Source organism: Neodiprion fabricii, chromosome 1 (assembly GCF_021155785.1).
Source record: "Neodiprion fabricii isolate iyNeoFabr1 chromosome 1, iyNeoFabr1.1, whole genome shotgun sequence".
Taxonomy (NCBI): Eukaryota; Metazoa; Arthropoda; class Insecta; order Hymenoptera; family Diprionidae; genus Neodiprion; species Neodiprion fabricii.
The window spans coordinates 12,816,119-12,838,724 of NC_060239.1; the positions used below are offsets into that span (position 1 = coordinate 12,816,119).

Genomic DNA, 22,606 nt, shown 5'->3' on the forward strand with positions numbered 1-22,606 from the left:
AAAACATCCTTTAAAAACTCAATTTGCATCTTTCGGTCAGATAATACAACGAAAGACACGTTACTTCGAAGATTCAATCTCGTCGGGTCTGTCATGTAATCTTTATTACCAGATTCAAAGAAGGTTCATGGAAAATATGTGCATTACTACCGGTGCTGTTTTTAAACCTTGCCACAATCTTTCGTGGGTGTTGAAGTTCGGGTTCGTCTACAAATACGAAGTTCGACCGCATAATTGAAAAATGAATAAGTATATAAATACGTTTTATTACAATTTATCTAAACTATTTCAAGCAATTACTATTTTTAAGCTATGGAATTCAACACCTACTGAATTCCGGTTTATGGAATTCTCTTTCTATTGAATTCTGAGATATGAAGTATTTCCCCAAAATCACGGTTACTTTGTGACTCTGGATATGTGTTGCCGAATCTCATGCGTGGACATACGATACGAATAGTTTATGTGCAATCCAGGAGTTTAAGGTTATAGAATGAAAATATTAGGCCTCCGGACCATGGATTCTAACAAAACTTCTCAAGGCACTCCCTTGGCCCATAGTCTGGAGCTTCCGATGTGCAGTTTTATCTGTCAGGCATTCCTTTGACCATTTTACAATCAATCACGTTGTCGGAAATTCTTAGTTATCGCTTCACTAACGAAAACATCACAAATCTGATATTTTACACCAACGAAACGAGTCTAGAAGCTTGAGCAGAATCCATGGGTCCAAAGGGCTGACGACTCTTTCTGTCAGTATGATCACCATCTTACTGACTACCTACACATTGTATGGGCACAGTCTGTAAGTATCTATAGCAAATTTATTTCAGGCAGTTTAATTACAAACATACCTCTTCTGGATTGTCTGTTCGTATATGAAACTCGTATTAGTTTTAGAGCTGATACACTGTTGAACGGCTCAATATTGTCCGTTGGGAATTGATGCATTTGGTGAAGCAGGTATACGCATCACTAGACACCCTTTCCGCAAGCTCAGCGCTCTTCTCGTTCTACTCACTGACTCCCCCGATCCCGGCTTTCCCGTCTCACCCTATGTTTTACTCTCGCGCTCTCTTTCTCTATATATCATGAATATATATATATATATATATATATATATATGTGTGTACATATTTCTCCGTCTCTCTCCCTCTTTCACTTTTTGGCTCTATCTCTGTTCTATATGCTGCCATCCGAGAATATAATGGCTCTAAAACGAAGCCCCGACCATCCCTCGTCTGCTTTAATCTCTTAACGGGCAAACGACAAAAAATATCATTCATATTCTTCGTTAGGACTTAGCCAGGCTCTGACGATGAGTGGTGCAGAAGATTGGTACAGGGTTCAATTAGGATATTGCGCTGTCTTTTTCAATCACATCTATTGCGAGGCGCTAATCATTCAGACTAGATCCAAAAAAATGTATATGTACCGTCGAATAGAATAAATTTTCCTCCTGCGGAAGTAAAAATGTAAGTCGTACATGGACCTTGTACGTATCAATTTGACACTGTATAAATTGTTTGATGAAAATTGTTTCCTTCTGACGAGGTTGAATTAGTAAATAGTAAAACTCAATCAAAGTTTTTAGTTGCCGTAACTAAATTGTTCAATTATCACACAAAATATTAATCTTCTTTCGGCAGTCTTCCAGTCGCAACGATAACTTTGTTATTCGAAACAAATTTTTATAAACGAAATGCCACTGTAAAAAACGTTAGATTAAGAGTAAATTTTGAAACTATGTTGGAAACACGTTTTGTTCTTGAAAAAGTATTTTCAAGTATTTTCAAGAACGGATGTACCTATAAATACATGTAATTTATGTGTGCGTGTACGGATTTTTATTAGTACGCGAACCGTCCTACAGGTATATAAACGACTTGATCGATTGAGAGAAATTTGGATAAATAATTTTATACATTCAGTCGGTATTCCATCAACTTTAAACTGGCCTTTTCCACATTCGGATTCAAATTGGCGAAGTTCAAACCTTTAATAAATATGTAACTTTTTCATTCTGCAAGATGATTATTTCAATTTTGAAATGAAATTTTCTGCCACTGCAATGACATTTTTTAGGAATTCATGTTTCTTTTTAAATCACATGGGTCAGTGTACGAATTTGTTGTAAACAGGATTCCAGGCGAACTGATGAACCGATTGTACTAAATTTAGAATGCAAAATGGTACATAGTCATATGCAATAGACTGCAGTGTTGACTTGGTTGATTTTCACGACCTGAAACCAAGCAAGCTTGCCATTGTCAAGTAACACTGCTGTTAATACTGGCCCTTTGACACTGACAATGAGAGTATCAGGCGCCTAAATAATGGATTCTGTTCAAACTTCTACGGTTGTTTTTTCGCCCTAGAATATGAAGCCTATGATATGCATTTTCATATCCAGTCCTGTTTTTACTCTGGGTAAAATTGATTATATCAGTAGTTTAATGAGTGCAATGCCATAGTAAGTGAAACCTGTGGTGTATTGATGCTTTAAACATTAATTTTCGTTATTCTCCATTCATATTCAGATGACTGAATGTCGTAAATTCAGGCATAAACGGATGTATAATTATTTTTAAAGCCCTAGTTAAGGATAAACTACGACTGTTCGACGATTTGATCTAACAAAAACTGAGTGAAGGGAGGCCCAATGGATGGAATTACGCACCGGAAGCTCGAATTTTCAAATAATATAAACCTTCATAATTTCTCCATTTATGTATATCCCCATTCAAAATTGTTTTTACGATATTAGGAGAAGAAAACTAATCATTTCAAGAATAGTAAAGCATTTGTACCTATTGCTGTGTTTTATAAAAAATTAAAGAGGTCGGACAGGTGCAAAATTTTGTTATTCCTGGCTGCAATCGAGTTGTGACAAATACGAATGAAAGATAAATATTGACAGACAGTCGATTCAACAAGGAAAAAAGGCAAATCAGCGACAATATGTTCAAACAGCAGCTAGTGGTCATCGCGAGTGTTATATAAATTATATTTCATTACCTCTTATGCTCCTGAAAGTATAAATTTCTATTTATCGCTACTGTACACTCCTTAACTAATTTTATTTTTTACCATGATCAGAAAATATCCATGTGAGTAAAAAAAGAAAATGAGATTATTAGAGCTATATTCAAAAACCCTTGCAACTATTTCTATGATATGATGTTGGTGCAGAAAAATTTGATATAAAGGCCTTATCTGACTGAAAAAATGTATTTAAATAAACAAACAGATTGAATGTTGCAATAACCACAAAATATGTATAGTTGACAACTGCAATCCAAGTAAACAGTTAATCCAACGACATTTTCTTGTAATTTGAATAATATTTAAGCTATTATTGTAATTATAGCAATTTTACTAGAATTTTCTAGTAATATCAACAAATTAAATTTGTCTCGATGTACTTAACAAATTTTGGAAGCAATTTTTTTTTTACCAAGTACGACGTACCCATAAATAGGAGGTGGCGGGTAGAAATTACGATGCCTGTCACGTGATCAGATAATTCTCGATCGATACATAATTCATTGATCGATTCTTTATTCTAGCTTATGTCCCACAGTGAGCAGAAGTCTCAAAATTACATCTCGTTTATCTCAACTCTGAATACACCAGGGATAAGTTTCGTAAAAAATGACGTCTCGTATAAATTGGATCATGACTATATAGTTCAACACTTCCAGATGGTGAATAAGATTCCGGTAGGTACTTTGACAATCTCTTTATCTCTGACAATTATTCCACTCATGTAGTATCCAAGAATCCACTCCACCATACGAGCAAGTTATTGCACCTAATTTTCATCCAACGGGCTTTCTGCGGTAAGCAATTGTTGGTGCGAAAATTTCCTCATCCCTCTTTTGCCGAGGATGCAGGTATTCCTTGACCCACACCCCCACATACCGAAGCATCGAAACACGATTCTTGATCCTACGCGTGTTACACACGCCACATGTGTATTGCAGGAATGCATCGATATTACACGTGTGAGATCCGCGTGAAGGGACAGAGGTGATCAGTGCAATAACCTTGTACCTTTAATCTGCAGCAAATTCTAAGAACTTAGGCTGATTCCAATGGCTGCAACGGTACATTTGTCATCGCTAAAAATCCCAATCGTTGTAGGCATCGCGTTAATTTGCTTGGTTGGCAGCAGCTCTCGGGCGAGTCCATAACCATGGGTTTATCCGGTTGTTTGAGTTCCACTGCGATGATACGAATGTCTCCCCATGGGAACAGCCCGTCACATATTGATTGTAGAAGGCGCACCACTGTACATAACTCGTACCACGCGCATAACATGAATTTCATGGAACCTCCCATCATCGCCCTATCCCCCTGGCTCTGCTCATCCCGCTTTTGCACTCCGCGCAGTCGGGACAACCCCAAAACCTTTAGGCATAGAACACATCCTAATGATATCAACGACCGCATTTGTCACGTGCATTATATATAATAGGTGCTATATCTATGTGTCCATGTATGTCTGTATTCGCCGTCGACGAATCGCCTCGCATCTCGACGCTGTGAGAGTCGTCCATGGTTCTTCTAATTTTAAGTAACCCAAGGTAGAGACTTCAGTTTTACCTCACCGCACGACGAAATGACGTCTGTTGCAGGTTACGATTGTTGATGGCACGTTGTGGCGAGTACTTTCTCCCAACATCGATCGAGACTCTCCGGTTACTATCAGCATATGTATGCTTTTGATCGGATCGTGTGGTATTAATCAGACTTCTTTTGTCCATGAATGTTGAGAACGAATGATTTTGCGATTGGTGGATTGCAGCTCTGCTACATGACATTGGCACCTAGTAACCAGTGAACAAAGGATTTGTGCCGATGTACGTGTAGGAAAGTACTTTCACAACACGGTTGCGGGCGCCTATCTACACCTTCGATATCAGTGTGTGAGTGCAGTCTCGGCACCGGAGAAAGCCTGTTCCCTTCCATTAGTTAAATTGTACGGTTCGTTTTCTCACGTATACATGTAACCCAGGTGTTTAAAATAGGATAGACTGTCTTCGGCTTACCTGCTTTATCGACGTGATATAGCGATAGATTTTTCACACCGATACCAATTCTACTACTGACATTTAAGCATTGAACCTATTCCCTCGACAAAGTCTGTTGATCCATTTATTGTCGTTTACTGAATATTAGAATGTACTGCTTCTAGCCTCCATCAATATAGTTCACGTTACGAGCATACTGAGCATTCATGAGAGCGAAAAAGCAGCCTGAATAAATATTCGTATTATATACTTAATCGCATAATGTATGTTACGTGTTTTAATTATCAATTCCTTTTATGCTTATTGAGTATACAGCATCGCTTGAAAAAACGTTTCAAAATTCGAAAAAAAAAAACAGCATTATTGTGATATTTCTGAGAATATTGTGTCTAAAAAACTTTGAACTCAGAGATAATAGAGTATAGAGACATCACAGTAGTTTCACCCACAAGAACATAATATTTTTTAACCAATTCAACTGGAAAAGTTTTCTCATAACAAGAAATCAAAAATGTAATTTTCTCAATTAAAGAAAAACAAAAAACAACTGCCAAATCGCCCCTTGAAATGCCTTACTATGGAGGGTGGTTTCACCCCCTTGAAGTGTTTAATGGCAGATAAAAAAAATACATAACGCTTAGTTTTCAGTCTACTATAACATATTACAAAAGAAATCGAATCGGAGAGATCGATCTGGGATACTTTCCTTGTGAGATGGCCATATCGTAGAGAGACCGACGCAGCGTTGTAACCAACAGGTAGACAAATGTTAGCATAACCTCTAACCAGCCATGCTCGCATCTCGCGAGATTTAATTCAAAACTGTAATACGAGGTGAAAAGAAGGGGTACGCATACTCCACATGTGACGCATGGTACTTAGGGTAATTGGTCTGACCAATGGGTCTGTATTTAATATGTACTTGTTGCTTGGACTCCAGATGTGCAATTCCCACAGGGAACTACACGGCGGTTCTCGATAATGTAAACCGTCCCTAAATTTTGTGGCGAGCCCTTAATTGGCGCAAACTACTGATTGACGCCCATGGTTGGGGAGTCCAACGTTCCACCCGTACGTTTAGATTTAATTGTTTAGCAATGATTAGGGTAGAAGAACGGCCTGTACCGTCTGAACCAAAAATTGTGTTAAGAGAAAAAGTTTTTCAAAAAATCTCCACCAATGTTGTCATGCAAATGACAGTGAACAGAAATGAAGCAAAATCCCTAATGCCTAGTAGGAATGTATCTAAGTAAATTCTAGTAACAAAAACTAAAATCTCAATAATTTAGAAAAAGGTTTTATGGTTAGAACAATCAAAACAAATGAACTCTACTGTTTTAATCCGATTCTAATGGTTATTTGGGCTCATGTTGATCATTGAACAATTTGCCACGAATTACAGTCAAGAAATTTTATATTATAATATGATACTTGTAATTTGTTAATGTAATTGCTGATGAACTTCTATTGTAATGCACTTTCAAAATCTATTCTTATCGACTTGAGGGATAACTATTTGTAATGATCATTTAACTGATTTATAGAAATCTTTATGGTTAGCAAAATGAGATCATAAACATCAGATTTGAATCGAGAGCATTACAGTTTAGCATTTCGCACGGCTATAAAAGCTTTTCTCAAATCGTTAGTATCCTAAGGTCACGTAATACTCCTACCTTTACCGACCGAACAAAGCCACCGTTTTTCCTCGAAGAAAGAGCGAATCGTCAAAATTTGAACCCTTTCCGTTCGTTTGTTTATTTAATATAGGCAGAAAAAGGGTGAGTTTGCTCAGTCGGTAAGTGTACGAGTACTAAATGACCTCAACTTGCCGTGTTACTCAAAATTGCTCAAATTCATACCGATTGCATGGTAGTGATATTGTTTCATACACCTTCACCATTATTAGTGAAAATAATATTTCTGGAGTTTTTTTGAACGGGTTTTCTTTTTTCATAAGTTTTGATTCAAACTGTACGGCCGATTCACCCCTGATCCAGAACTATAAAATTTATTCTGCTACTGTGTAGTTACGTTGAGGCCTGTAGGAGAGGTAGATATTTATAGAGTGCTGTTAAGATTTTAAGCGGTTATTATTTTGCAGTGTGACAATTTACTCAAGTTATGCATAACTTTATATTTAAATTTGCTGAAGAAGTTTAAAAAATGTCTGGCTAAGTAATTTCTTCGGTCGAAAAATCACGTACTTCAAATGGAGTGTATCGAACATTTTGATCCCAAGAGAGAACTAAACAACCTGTCATTTTATCAAATCTTTGCCAATGTGATAGTTCAATGAAAGTTTTGTAAAAAAATAAAATAAAAAAAACCATAATGTGGTTGGTTGCAGCGAGTAAAAACTTTTATTTCCACTGCAACGAATGGATCAGAATCAGTGGCGCAAACTTCACTGAATGCGACATTTCAAAGGAATTATTAGTTAAGGAATAATACGTATAGGGAATCCAGTACAACTAAAGCACCCTCCAAGTCTTAACAATTTCAATTTTTTTCACTTCTGGTATTTCACGACACCGTGTAAAAATAACATCACTGATTTTTTTTTTTAATTTTAGACCCCTGTTATCCGCAGTTCTCAAAAGCAAAGTTTCGGCAATTTTTGTAATCCAAGAATGTTTAACCCATGATACTTCGAGATTGAAAATACACATCGACAAGAACAACGTGCGTTACGAAATTTCATAATTTATCGCTTAGACTCTCAGACAATGAATATTTCATCTGTGGTTGTGCCGTTTGTTGTATACATCAATTGTTTGGAGTACGGTCTACTGACTGGAGAATTGATTCGATTTCATTTGATGCAAAAATCACGCTGTGAGTCAGGAAAACTGAAATTTGGTATAATCACGCGTACCGATATGCATAATACAATAATATGTATACCTATGTGCTTATTACCGGTTACTTGATTAAATGGTGGATTGATTACACGGCTCATAATCAGCTTCGCTAAATTTTGAAGGGCATGAAATTTAATGAACTGCTAACAATTATCCTTGTTCATTATTTTTTCGAATGCAATCCTACCCGCCGAAAGTGAGTCATAACTAAATAAGAACTGTAACATAAAGTTTAAGAAATTTGTAGCCCAAGTAAGATTCTTAAATAAATAAAAATAAATTGTACAAGAATCATAACAAAAGGCAATATACCTATATAAACTGGAAAACTCAGAAGTTTGTGAACGCTGCAATAAAAAGAATTGAAATCTCGTTCATTGGCTTGTAGATTGTTGTCTGCTGAGAGAAAAAAGGATATCCCATAATCTTAGATTAGCGAATGATGCTCTCGAACTGAATTACTATCTAATTAATCCTATTATTTTAGATATTAAAAATATTATGAGCTTTGTGTTGTCTTTCCTAGAATCTCCTACCCTCCAAGAATATTTAAACGCTAAAAAGTTCTGATGTACTTGATAAGAATTTATAGTGTTATTACCCCCTCCTCTTCATATTGTACATTTACGATACATATAAGGGTAACAATTTGGTAATCCAAAAGTTGAAATTTACGAACGAGACCGTTTTGTGTTATCCGATTGGATTGTGAACAAAGAAATAAATTACCCACTCACTTATTTAATCAGCTTCGCTATGAATTTTGGTTTGCGTATTATCCTCTTCATCAAGAATGATAGAATTGTTTGAATGAATTTGATGAATTCGGCCAGTAGATAAGAATCCATTCGTCAGTCAAAAAGCAGCACCGCACCAATTAAAAAGTATCCCACAAATGACGAAACTAATAAATGCATCTACAGTCTGAAGTACTCAAAAATAAATGATGACACTTTGACACTAAAAACATTATAGCTTTCGAATCATTGAAGATTGTACCGACTTTCCTGGAACAATTTTGTAGAACCAAAATTCGAACATTTCCAAGTAATTGAAATAACAATTTTTCCATCTCAAATTCGTTTTTTAATAGCCAAAACATTGTTGAGAAATCGTGAACTTTTTTTTGTCAAAAAATTGGATTGATAACTGTTCCAGTGACTTGAATTTAAGTTATTTTTGTAGATACGATTTTTACAAGCCGGGATACCATTGATTTGAATTTCTTGGATCTTAAAAATTACCACATTATGATTATTGAAAGCTCTGAAACAAGGGCCCGGAGGGTAGATACTCTTACTGTGGTACAAAAAAGTCCCAAAAGGTTCAAAAAACCGAGGGAGTTCAGTTTTGGAGTGTGGTCCTCGAGTTGATTGTGACCTGGATATCCTCATACACTCCAAAGAGACGAAGTGCTTGCTCGCGTATCGGTATACTTTACTTTAAAATCTTACAAGTCCATGTACGCAAACGTATATGAATCTTTGTCAACATGGTCCTCAGTCTCGAATCTCGAATTTGCACTCATAAGAAAGGTATCTCAGGTCGATCTCGCCGATTCGATTTCTTTTGTAATATGTTATAGGAGACTAGAAAACTAAACGACACGTATTTATTTCACCTGCCAATAAACACTTCAAGGGGATGAAACCACCCTCCAAAGTAAGGCATGTCAAGAGGCGATTTGGCAGTTTCACCCACAAGAACATAATATTTTTTAACCAATCCAACTGTAAAAGTTTCCTCACAACGAGAAATGAAAAATGTAATTTTCTCAATCAGGGAAGTCCAAAAAAAACTCCCAAATCGAGGGTGGTTTCACCTCCTCAAAGTGTAAGTTTTTAGTTTACTATAAAATATGGCAAAAGAAATCAACTCGGAGATATCCGTTTGAGATACCTTCCTGGTCAATTGATAAATCAGATAATGGTTTCTCTACCTCTTATCGATTTGGTGGGTGGGGGATCGAAGAGGGGTAGAAGTTGTTCTGCACAAAAACGCATTACGCTTGGAGATAGGCCCATGTCGAACAAGGACATGATCCTCTTATCACGAGCATTATACTTTTCAAGTGTATTCCACAAGGCAGCCATCATTCCTGCGTGTAAGTATGCAGTGTCTGCGCACATGGGCATGCGTATACAAGCCGTACCTTACGTATATTATCCATCAACGTGTAGATACATGGACGTATATCTATATTCGGGGACTACAAGTGGCTGAAATATTTTCTACCGTCCCGAGTAAGCGGGATTACTTCCATTTGGCAACACCCGCTGAATTCGACTTCCACGGGTTCCCGTACCGTCGATCACGCGTTATATTATACGGAGGAGAAAATCACTCCTTCCCGAAATAATCGAGTAATAATGATATATAAGGGACTCGAGTTTTCCTTTTAGTCACTGAAATCGAACGTTTTCGTGACTAGACGTCATCGACTTTATGTTTTAGCGACCCTGGAATGTAATAGTGCAGATAGCAGATATAGTCGACGTAACACATAACCTCAGGTCTCCTTCGAGGCACCAAAACTTTTGTCCAAAACAGTTTTTGACTATGACTTAAGGTTCCCGAGATGTTTGCTCATCACACTCGAAATGGAACACCCTGTACACATGCATAATATGTGTTGAAATACTGTTAAATCGTATAAGTTGAATTCGACAGGTCACATGCCAGATTCTGTCAAAAATTTTTAAATATTACTAATGAGATTCACGATCGTATTCCTGAGACTATAAAAATTTTTTAAGTTTGTACAACCTAATGGTTAGTGCAATCATGCCTAAAAAGTTATAATATCACAGACAAGCGTGGCAGTAATTTTTATTTCACGAATATTTCACATAAATATCCCCACTATTTTCCAATAAATAATATCAGTACTTCCGATCTTGTAGATTGGGAAGAGTTCTTCAGCTACATATCTATACGGTGTGGAAGTTCGTTATTAATCAACCTTGGAGATTCATGTGACAAATTTTTTTTCACAAATTCAGCATCATGTCGAAAAATATTAACATTCGCTGAAAAGATCTTGGAAACTAAGACTTTCACAGAGCATTTTGTAGCTTCTTGACCAGTTATGAAAATTCCGGCTTCGCAGAATTGTTCGTCTGCAGGATTGCACAAAAATTTCTTTCAAGGAAAAAAATTTGGAATTTTATTAACAGTAATTGAACCTTAAATGTTTTTGCGCAGTCACAGTACGTGTAGTTGAATACATACGCAGTGACTCGACGTTTTTTTCCCTGTATATTTCGTCTTACAATCACTGTTTCCATTATCCAATACGACTTTCGCTTCTTTTGATAAGAGTAACTGAAAGGAAAAAAAGGTGAAGTCAAGACGACCTGCGGCCGCAGTTCGCAAAGAATATTGACACGTATCGGTCTTTCGTACAGAGACTGAACTCTGTCGACTGGAGACCTCTCAGCTGGGTTAACAAAAAGAGAGAAATCGCCAAGAACTTGGACGAAAGGTACACAATAATGACCGGCCTCATCGATACGGTCATAGAACGAAGGTAACAGTATAATAATAGAGTTGCAAAGTGAAACGAAGTAACTGGATTCACTGGGATCAAAGAGATTTTTACTCAAAGGTTCAAGGAAGTTCCGTAAAGAGTGCATCTTCCACGGATAGAAATTTTCTCTGATTATTTTATCCAGTGTTTGTTTGTTACGTGCATAGATAAGAGTGTAGACTACGAACCAATAACGATTGATATAATTCAAGAATGAGAAAGCGAAAGATAACGTAGGTTGAAAGCATCGATTTACTATAACAAACTGCACGACAGTACAGAAAAGAACATACCATATTTTGATGGATCTATCGTGAATTTATTTTTTATGCCGATCCGTAAGTGGGTATCGATTATCCTAGCTTCGGACCACCGTGCCTTCTCGTCGTTGCGTCCCGTTGTAAGCCCCTACTGCAATGTTTTCACAAGGACCCCCCGGAAGCTGGGATCCAACTGTAAGCCCGATAAGCTGCTAAATGTGCGCAATTTGAGTTCGAGGATCTGCAGAAACAATATTCCCTACTTGAACCCAACTAATACTGAGTTTAGTTTGCGCTTGCTATCAGATCCACGTCTACGAAGGGGCAGCGTTATAACTGCCAAGGGACGTGGGTGTATAACCCAGAATAATTACGCCGGTGATGATGGCAATTTGATGTGATCCATCATCTCATTTTACCAGATTTAACAATATTGTTATAGATTAAGGTGACCAGGTCAAGTTTACTTTCCATCTCAATCTTCCCGCCCGCAAACAAATTACTGTTATTTTCTGCGATCAGAAAGAATACGGAATATTGCTCAATGATTATATGAGTTACCGAGACTTAGCTTTGCAATTTATTTACACTGGTTTGAATTCGCATTGTTACTTACGGAATGGATTCCTGAAATTGCAACTCAATACTTCGGGGCTAGCGTATGAACAAAAGTTACTAACCTACACGAAATACCAGTTATTTTTCTAGCTTGACATCGGCTCCAACATCAGACTTTTGACTGCATTTAATCGTCTTCGACGAAAAATTGGAGTTCTTAGAGATTTGTCCTCAAGAAAAACACCGTGCAAGTCCTACTATTCATCAAAGGGTTACCTATTATTGATGCAGCTCTTAACTGGTACTATCCCTGGTCCAAAAGACTCGTAAACAGCTTTCTCGGGTGATGGACTAGTATTGATCGAGATGGATGATCTTTACTGGATGAAAGAAACTCAGGATTGATGTTAAATTCGGAAGATAACCGTATAACGGCAAGCTCAATTGTGTACAATGACACAGTGGTTACATAGTGAGTATCATGATGGTACAGTATCACGACTGCAGTTGAAACCACTGTAAGGACGGTACCATTTTGTGCCTGTGCACAAGATTTTTAGAGAACAACCGAATTCGAGGGTTACTTATTTTTGCCACCTGATAGCGTATTGCTAGTCATCAGAAAGTGCGAATGTGAAGTAAAAGAATTGTGAATCTTGCGAGTGATGAAAGTTTACCACCTTCAGGCTTTCGACAAATGTGTTTTATCATGAACGAGCAATAATTTGATTGATCAAAAACCAACTCGTGTATTGTTACACGGGTGTAATCTGTGCAAGGCGTGCCGAGCAGAGGCTTTCCTTGGAAAGTGATGGAATCGGTCAAGCGTGCAAACGATAAGTCGGAGTCTTACACATGATCTCTTGGTCTCGGGTCTACAGTTAAACTGCACGTCATTGAGCGCGTCACATCAGTGTAACGTTCTATTGTAGATCAGTTAGGTCAGTACAAGAAACACGGACGATGGGTGAGATTTCTTGACGTAGAAAAAGCAGGCCATGTCTCTTGCTGTTGCAGGGACTTCACTGAGATTGCTTAACGAATGATGATACGCGCTGTAAAATATTATTGTACATGCGGTACGGTTCGTAAGCTGCTGTAGCTTCAGTGAGTAAATGATAGAGACATGAGAGAAAAACTATATCGGGTACAGTTTACACAGTCATAGAGACAGAGAGAAGACGGACAAATTGTAAATAAAAATTACCGTATCAGCAAGACTTGATCGTGCTCATTGATTCAGAATATGTATCAAATTCTATTGTGCGAAATTAATTGCCATTACTTCTCCGTTTTTTGTACTAAAATTTGAGGTGCCAGAAATTTCTAGCCTGTTAATTCCATGTAAATCGTTTAAAGGGTGCAAGGGTTGAACGACTACCTGCTTCCATCTATGAGAGATGATATGGAACGTAGAATATTACAAATTTCATCATTCAAGAGTCCATAAATCGGTCAACTTTTAAAGTAGCATTCAATACCAATTTCCAGGTTATATTTGCTATCACAACAAATTTAGTAAATTATTTATGTCAAGTTAAAAATAATTAAACCGCCACAGCATTGTGATTGCTCCTTCTCAAACGGTACCATGAATTTAGAATGCAACGTTGTCAAAGTTTGGCAGAAAAATTTCAAACCGTTTCACGAAACTCGTGCAAGCGTTCACTCTTTACTGCATCAGCAAACTATGGTGATAAAATTAAAACTTCATAATATCTATATAAATAAATTGACCCTCAAGAAGAACCCTCTACAACTGTCCTGACGTCTATAGATTAATACTTTAAAAGTGACTAAGAGCATAGCGAAGGAATGAAAGCGAGAGATAGAGAGAGAAATCAAGAAGGATAGCTGGTCTTAATTTACCTCTCGCCTAATCTCGACGGCACAGACGTTCCGGAGTAGCTAGTAAGTTTGAATTCATCTGAAACAGCGAGCGACGAACCTGGATCCCCAGGGTAATAGTCGACGTTGCATCAACTATCGGAAACTTGGCGGAAACTATTCGCCGTTGTAATGGTCTCGATATAGGGGCCACGGTGTATTTGATTTAGTTGCGAGTGAGGAAATGAAAGGGTAATAAGTTCCCGGTGTCTATGTTTTGTCCTTTTGATCGCCATTAACAGAAGCACAACACCATCTTTGTGTACAAGTTGAAGAATAGTTTATGCACCGTATTTGCCAAATGTCCCGAGATAACTTTATACGGAAAATTAGCTGAAAAGTGACGTTTTCCCGCCAGTGGAACAACAATACAGCCTCGCTACCATTTCAACGTTAATATGCTCGAATCCGATGTCTGCATTCTTTCACGTATGGCTCAACAAGAACTTGAAAAATCGTGAGATTGCATGTAATAGTACATGATACTGTTACTGTTGGGTGTTTTCATTCGACGGGTATACTATCTGAATCCATCATAGAGGTCTCACTGCGTGAATATATTTTGGCACACATCACTGTAGTGGTGACGATAATCATCAAGGAAAAGAAGAAGAGGAAGAAGATACTAATGAAAATAAACTCCGAATGCAGTGACAGTGATTGTTTTATGTTTCTAAGTTTCTGACACAAGCACCAGTGAACTTTCAATGAATCTGAATTCAAATCGGACATACAATCGGATCACAAAATCATCGATATCAAAGTGATAATTTAGAGTTTCGAAGGTGCAGTTAAAGCTATACTTATATCCTTCACGTAGGAAAAATTCACAAGCCACGAATTCGAACCGAGAAAGCCGAGCTATCAACGATTTTAGTGCAACCACATTATTTTCTTTTTACCTATGACAAACAATATACCTAGTCTATCAAGCTGATTTATTATTGCTTAATTTGTTCGTCAAAAAATGGACTGAAAGCTTTCGAACATTAACTTGCCTTCAGATTTCCTTGCAGTTACTCGAAAAAGCACTGTAACGTTATACATTGCAAGTGATTCGGAGTATACTTTACACTTGTAAACAAAATGAAGTTCATCGTAATTCACAAAGTATAGATAAACAATTACGTTAGTTTTGCAAAAACTTACAATGAGTGTTATCCCTACTTCTGGAATTACTGATAAATTCAAAACTAAGACTAACATTTCTCGTGTTTGTCATGTAACGTCAGTGGGATATTTTTTGCGCCAAATTATAAAGGATAAGCCATATTTGCACTACACACAACACTCGGCATGTACTTGCACAAACGTTGGTGCTGCTTACTCTGGAAAAGTAGCACGTCAGTCACGTAATAGATATTAAACGTGACAAAAGTGTAAACAATTTTGGGTCAGTTAATTCACGAAAATTTATTTGAAAAACACAAAAAAATAAAAAATAAATAAAATAAAAAATCCGTAAAGCTGTATGGCTTGATTTTAGATGTTCAGAGTTAGAGGTCACAGTTTCAATGTAAGGCTCATTGTTGATCGCCGAATTATGGGTACTTACCCAAGTCCGGTATGAAGAAAACGCAAAATATAAGGGCAGAAGTGACGCGCAACCCCGTCGCCTCCATTTTCTGTTCTCCAGTTCTCCGCCACTACCACTACCAGACTCTGATCCCGTTCCCGTTGATGGTGCACGCACACACACGAGGCTTACCCGCGCACTTACATCGATCTGTAATCGAAAAAGTCACCCATTCGTTACCATTGAATTAGTTATTCTTTTTTGTTTTTTTCTTTATAACTATTTTAGTCGGTTTTATTCATTTTTACTTTCATGTTCACAACCGGATGTATCCGGATTTTTATTATACTCATCCTCACGAACTATATACATCTTATCTGTACGTTGATGGAAGTTATTCTACCATTTCCCCGTATTAAGTATGTCACAACAATCGGTGTTCTGTAGCCAAAACTTTGTTCTGCGAGTATTTTTCACACAGAATTCACGATGCTAAACAACTCCCACTGCTCAGGAAGATTCTACATATTTTCTTGCGTTTAATTACCTTTACCAATTGTTACGGTAACGCGACTGAATAATCATTAGTAAATTTATAATTTTTATGGCATAATTTTTTTTTCTTTCAACAAATAAAAAAACAAAAAATTAATATTTTTGTAAACAGTGTAAAACTGTTGAACGTAAACGTTCAGTGGCAAACAGGTTGAGCCTTTTAATTCTCATTCTCTACTCTGACGACAAAACGCCGATGTAGATGACGATTTTTCACCGAGACCGTAAGACTTCTCAGCTTAATTGTAGTAGCACAACATTTTTAACAATAATACAGTGGTTTAATCCGATTGTTATTTTGAAAAATCGATCAAATCCATTTTCAAACATTTCGGCGGTGTTCTTGAGATGAATATATATTTTTCTGTTTTTGTTTTCACTTTGACGAAAAGTTGAAGAATGAAAAATGACGGAAATAAAAGAAAATTAAAACAAATCCGTTAACTCAGGAAAACTGCAGGGATACTGTCAACAAGGCTGTCAGACGAAAGTGGCGGGCGATGCGAGCAGAGCCGCTATACCTAGTTGTTCCAGAAACCACTGCGCGTCACGCTACGAGCTTCGGCCAAGAAAGGACTGAACACGGTAGACGGGACATGTATTGGCTTGGTGGAAAGCTCCGCCCTTCTACCGAGGAGTGGGAGGACTCTGCGGAGGGCGAGCTTGCGCCCTCGTCAGAACATCTACGCGTGGCACAACCCCTTCTTCGCCTTTTTTCCAACTGTCTTTAAGCTCTCGCTGGCGCTCGATGCAATATAAGCTCTTAGGCCGAGTTTCCACTGCATTTTGCCCAGCCAGCCCCACGGTGACTCGACGCGCCCTTGTGGCGAGCGAATATTGTTTCATACATAGGTAGACAGGTAAGTATAACGCTGCACAGTTCGCATTTCCGTCTAACGCGCATATATTACCCGGTACACACGTGTGTCTACTCTATGTAATACGCGTAGTTCTCGGTTGGAAGATGGCCGCCGGCGTGCAGCTGGTCATCGCCAAGAGATATCCGGAAGCACTTGGTGCCACTTGAGTTTTCTGCAATTTCTCGAAAAGCTGTCGCATCGATCCCTGAAGCGCGTATCCCAGATCTTTTTCGGGCGATTACACCGCTGGTGTTAGAATTTTTAACCCATTTACAGGGCGACACGTAATCTGGCCTGCGTGTAGTGAGAGTCCGTAGCTGAGTTGTGCATGAAAAATGACAAAGCTGTGATGCAACAAAGCTGGCGACAGCGCATCCGTTTGGTGAATATATCCTTCCTTACCGCCGATTGATTTAAATTTTGAAAATTGGGAGCCCAATTTTAATGCATCCGAAAGCGAAATTTAAAAATTCAAAATGGCTACTCCAATACGGCGATCAAAAATGTATAAAGTTACTTGATTTTAATAATCCTTGGAATCCCGGATATTTTACAAACGCAGATTATGGCTACATATTTGAATTCGAAATTTGAAGTAGCGGATCCGAAGAGTCAGCCGCGTTAGAATTCTGAATTTCGATTTCATATCGTAATCAAAGACCTCAGATATCCTTGAGTATTAAGTCTTATCCAAATCGAATAACATCTTACATTTTTGACCACCAAATTGGGATCTGCCGTATTGAATTTCCAAATTTACAATGAAGCAATCGGTGATAACGTAATACATACATATGACACGAATGGACGATTTACTGCATCAAAGCTTCGTCATCATGCGCGATGAAGAAATTTATACCTACCATCTTCATTATTTACGTGCAGAACGCCGCTACGGACTTACTATTCGCGAGTTACGGGACATTTAGTATTTACACAGCGCGTGCAAAATGGACAGATTACGTCACGTGGCAACAGTCAGGAATGGCATACGACGGCGTTTTTCCATTTTTAATCGTAATTGTCTTTTTCCTTTGACTTTCTCGTCGGCTCATTCGTGCTTGACAAACTTCAAGGAGAAAGTGTGTAACGAAAGTAATCACAGTGTGTATAATCGATGGTGAAAAAAAATTGAAACGCATATTACGATTACAAACTCATTCTTACATTTTCACTGTTCTTGTGCAGGGGAAAAAAATTATATGAGAATAGGGTTTACGGAAACGACCGTTAAGATGACATGGTCATAATATCATAAAGAGTATTATGCCTATTCGAATTACCAGCAGACCGTTGTGTTTCCACCCAGAAATATTTTCAATTGATTTGTCCGGCAAAATTATTAGACTTAGCCATATGCTATCACGGATTTTTTTGTAGAGTTCATCGAGACCTTGAAAACTGTTCAACATAACTTTCATGTATCTGCAAAAGTTTAGTCAGCGTTCGCGTAATTGTATCTCGTTCCGACTTGGTTTATAAATATCGGTATGTTTCCAAAACTATCAATCTGGCTGTAACGAAAGATAGCCTAAGAGTTGTCCAGACGCTATAGTTATCAAAAAAAAAAAAATCAAAATCGGTTCACTAGTTCTAGAGTCTGGAGTTGTAAGTAAGACAAACGGTCAGACAGGCAGAGATACTGAGTTTTATACCGAGAGATTTTCTTGAAAGGACATGCTAGTAGCATGCACGATCCAGCTTGCTTAATTTTGATTGGCTGACGTCCGTGCTCGCTCAAATTCCCTAGAATCGACCGGTTGACAAGTTACAATCAATCATAACCTCTCGCCTTTTGAGAACGTCTGTTTAAAACCTTCTTTAACCTCCAGCTAAAGGATTAGAGACCCTACTTTAAGCCTAAACTTGGTAAATCGAGAAATTTCGGACATTTTTAGCGTCAAAGTAGGGGTTAATATTGTATTGAGATAGAACCTAGTTTACTGTCTTTAAACCCTACGTAAGAGCTCCTTAAAGTAGGCGCTAAACTTCAACTCTGCCATTCTGTCTACCGTGTTAATTAATAACATTTTTACGAAGTTGGCTACGATTATAAACTAGACCAGTTGGAACTGTCGAGTAGGTTCTTTCCAGAAGAACACTCGGTATATGTAAAGATATACTTAGACCGGAACCAAAAATATTTCGTCGGTGCATCGTTTATATCTCAATGTAACATTGAAACCTATATTATCTGTTAATTTTTCGCATCCATGGGTTAGTGTATATAATATTGTTTTAGAATACTGATGGGTAATTTAATAATTCAATAGTATGCATAATGTATGATAAGTAGGCGTGTAGGTACTCGCAGTCCATAAAATTTAATGACAGTGAAAACGGAAGAGTTCCTTGTTAACACAAAATGGATTTTAACTGTCGTGTGACATAGTTCACATAATGGCACAAGTTGCTGAAATAAATATCATGTTTATTTTAGCTAAAGTCACCAGTGAAGCTCATTATCGCAGAAATGATAAAACGAGTGATTCTATTCTCAAAAATCTGATGTCATTTTTTATGTTAAAGGTTCAAGATTACCTGATTCTGATTGATGCGAAACATTAATTACTGTACCATTGAATCTTTGAGATTATACGTTGAAACTCAAACGGTTCATAAGATATAAGCCTCGGTTTAGAAAGCAATTTCATATAAATTCGTATGAAAAGATAAACTATTAACTTTACAACAAAAATTCAAATGACATTTTTGTAGAGAATACCATTCTCTTATAAAATACTTTTAGGGTCAAGTAAGTATAATTGTATGCATATGGATGATGAATTTTTTTTTTTTCTGAAAGTGACAATCTCAAGTTATTGAAAATGAAAAAATTCTAATTCCGAGAACAATCATTTAAATTGGATCAACATTCATAAATAAATCAACTTTTATAATTACGTATTACATCGTTGTGTTGCGTCTTCACCTTCAGTCCATACTTTCTTTCAAGTTCGTTCTCACATTCTTCCACAGATAAAGAAAATCCCATTTTACAGTTCATGCTTTTCCCAAGTTAAATATCATAAAACTTTGGGAAATGATAGGGCTTGTGATTCTGCTTATGTGTTGACCGAGACAAGTATGGAAAATTCAAGAAAAACTAAAGTGTGTTTGCAGCTAGTTTTCACTCGATTCGAGGTGATTCAGATATTTTCTTTGTATTTTATCATCAAGTTTCAGTACTTTTCTTAGTCAACTCACAAGTGCAACCATAAGCCCTATCATTTGCCAAAGTCTGAGGATCTTTCATTACTCGGTAATTAAAGATAAAGATTTGTAAAATGCGATTTACCGTAACTGGCAGAGGTGTGATATCCCCCCTAGTCTCCCATTCGTCCAACACTCTCAAGACTCCAAACATCTCTTGTTCGATATCCAAACTGAAATCCTTCCTCTTTCCTTCAACGAACAGTTACTACTCCGCATCTCAGAACTATACTCTTTATATCCTTTACGATAAATCAATCATACAATCAATGATTCAACATCAGTTCCTTCCATTTCCCTGCATTTTTTTACTTTCGCCAATCACTTTTAAGTACGTGTATAGGTCATGGATCGCACGAATCCAAAATAGGCTGTAGTAAAACCACGGCTCGGTGTGGATGACAGCCATCTTACCCCGTAACAGTTATATGAATGGAAATTGATTACGTGCAGGCTTTCAATTTTCCTTTAAATGCACACAAGAACTCTGGTACCAATCCAGTTAATCTGCCATAACTGACATATGATTCAAGTTTACACCATTGATTCATTCATATACTTGATATATTATGGCATTGCAAGAATACTCTATTTCACAATATTTATGTTGTACATGAAATTTTGAATAAAACGATGATTTCTATGAAACATTCGAAATACTAATCATTTTATCTCGAATGAATTCCTCTTATGGTCGGCATTGTTGTTTTTCAATATTACGCTCTCAAATGCTGCCGTAAAATATCGCTGTTGAGTCATGTGATGGGTCTAATGCATTACTACTCAATATCGTAACCACCTACTTAATATTTGTACATTTTAAAATTAGCTAATTTGAGTTATCCTTCAATATTTTAAGTATACGGTTGTGCCGTGCAAAATGTCAATAACCTTGTACACAAAAATTGTCAAACATAACGGTAGTTTTCGTTTTCATGAGCTGAAAAGTCTCGAGCTCTTCAATTTGATAGTACTTTTGAAAATTGAGAATGTAAAATTTGTCGTTATAACGATTACGCTGTTTTTACGAAATCTACGTTTTTCTAAGCGCTAAAGACCCCTCTGAATGATCCACCCGCACTTTCTCTTTAACTTGAAAAAAGTGTCCAATCGTGCCGATAAAGCCTAAGATGATTAACATCGTGTCGAATTTATCGCCTGGTTCACGTGATCAATCATGAGATCAGATTTTTTCGAGCTGTTCCAACAGCGTCGCTGCTTGCTTGGCGCTCATTCACGGAGGGTTTCATGCCAGATTGCCCAGCCTGTGAGCCTGACTATTTCGAGAAAAAAAATAAAAAATTTCTCAACACACGACAATCTTCACCTCAAGAACAACGAAAACAAATTGTCCCTATTTTTTGCAATCACTTTTAAAAAAATTTATTACAAATTATCAAGCTCTGTCAAAACATTAATGAATACATTTTTTTTTTTTTAATCTAGACGAATTCTGGATTCTAATCTATGATTCCTAGACCAAAACGGGAGTGGGACACCAGGTTTTTATCTTCGCCGGAAGTTCTCAACTTTTTCGTCTCAATAATTTCAATATAATTATGGTTATTACGTTTTTTTCTGGCCTAGCATTGTTTGATTTTGAGAAATGCTAAAAAAAATCCTATCATATACAATATTTTCTTATTTCTGTTAATTTCTTTGTTCCGATTAAAGAATGTCGCATTGTACCCTCGACAAGGAAAATATATGAATAAAGTCGGTCCGTAAATGCAATTATGAATCGGCAGTATCGCTACAACCCAGAGTACGTGACGACAAAGAAGATTACAAAGTTCCTCGGTGGAACCAGCGAGTAGCGTACCGTGCCGCAAATTTTGCAAACTTCGCTCGCTCAAATCACATCAGTTATATCACGGATCCGCGTTATTGGGCGGATCGTGAGGCGGCGAGGGGACAAAAAATATCGCTACTGCTGGTGCACGGGAAATTCTCAGGAAATAAGAGAAAGCTCGTCCGTGCGCTGCGAAATAAGGTGGCAATGCTGAATTTCAAATTAGTTATTCGGTACTTCACGGCTCAGGAGTATCCCTTTACAATATCTCCCTTTCCCGTCCCTTTTCGCTCCCGAGTCTCGCCGACGTGCCGGTCGAGAAAAGAAAGCTTTCTTGAGAACTCGAAGGGCGAACACGATTGGCCGAGAGCTTTGCTTCTTGGGACGCTGTGCAGCCCTTGTTGTCCGTGACAGACACAAGGAAGGCCCTGCAATTAAATATATGTATACATATACCAGCCGCGATCAAGTCAGTTCCGCTCATTTGATCTTTCAAACACCCTTTTTCGCCCAAGGTGAATTAGGTCTTGGAGGGT

General features: G+C 37.5%; 1 protein-coding gene across 1 annotated transcript in view; it reads right to left on the reverse strand.

Annotated features, from left to right (window-relative positions):
• LOC124186688 (protein Skeletor, isoforms B/C) overlaps positions 1 to 22,606 on the reverse strand; it is a 103,612-nt gene that overhangs the window by 52,258 nt on the left and 28,748 nt on the right. Inside the window, exon 2 of the mRNA XM_046578577.1 lies at positions 15,690 to 15,860. Within this exon, the coding sequence (XP_046434533.1) occupies positions 15,690 to 15,756 (67 nt within the window). The 5' untranslated portion in view covers positions 15,757 to 15,860. The remainder of the gene's footprint in view (positions 1 to 15,689; positions 15,861 to 22,606) is intronic.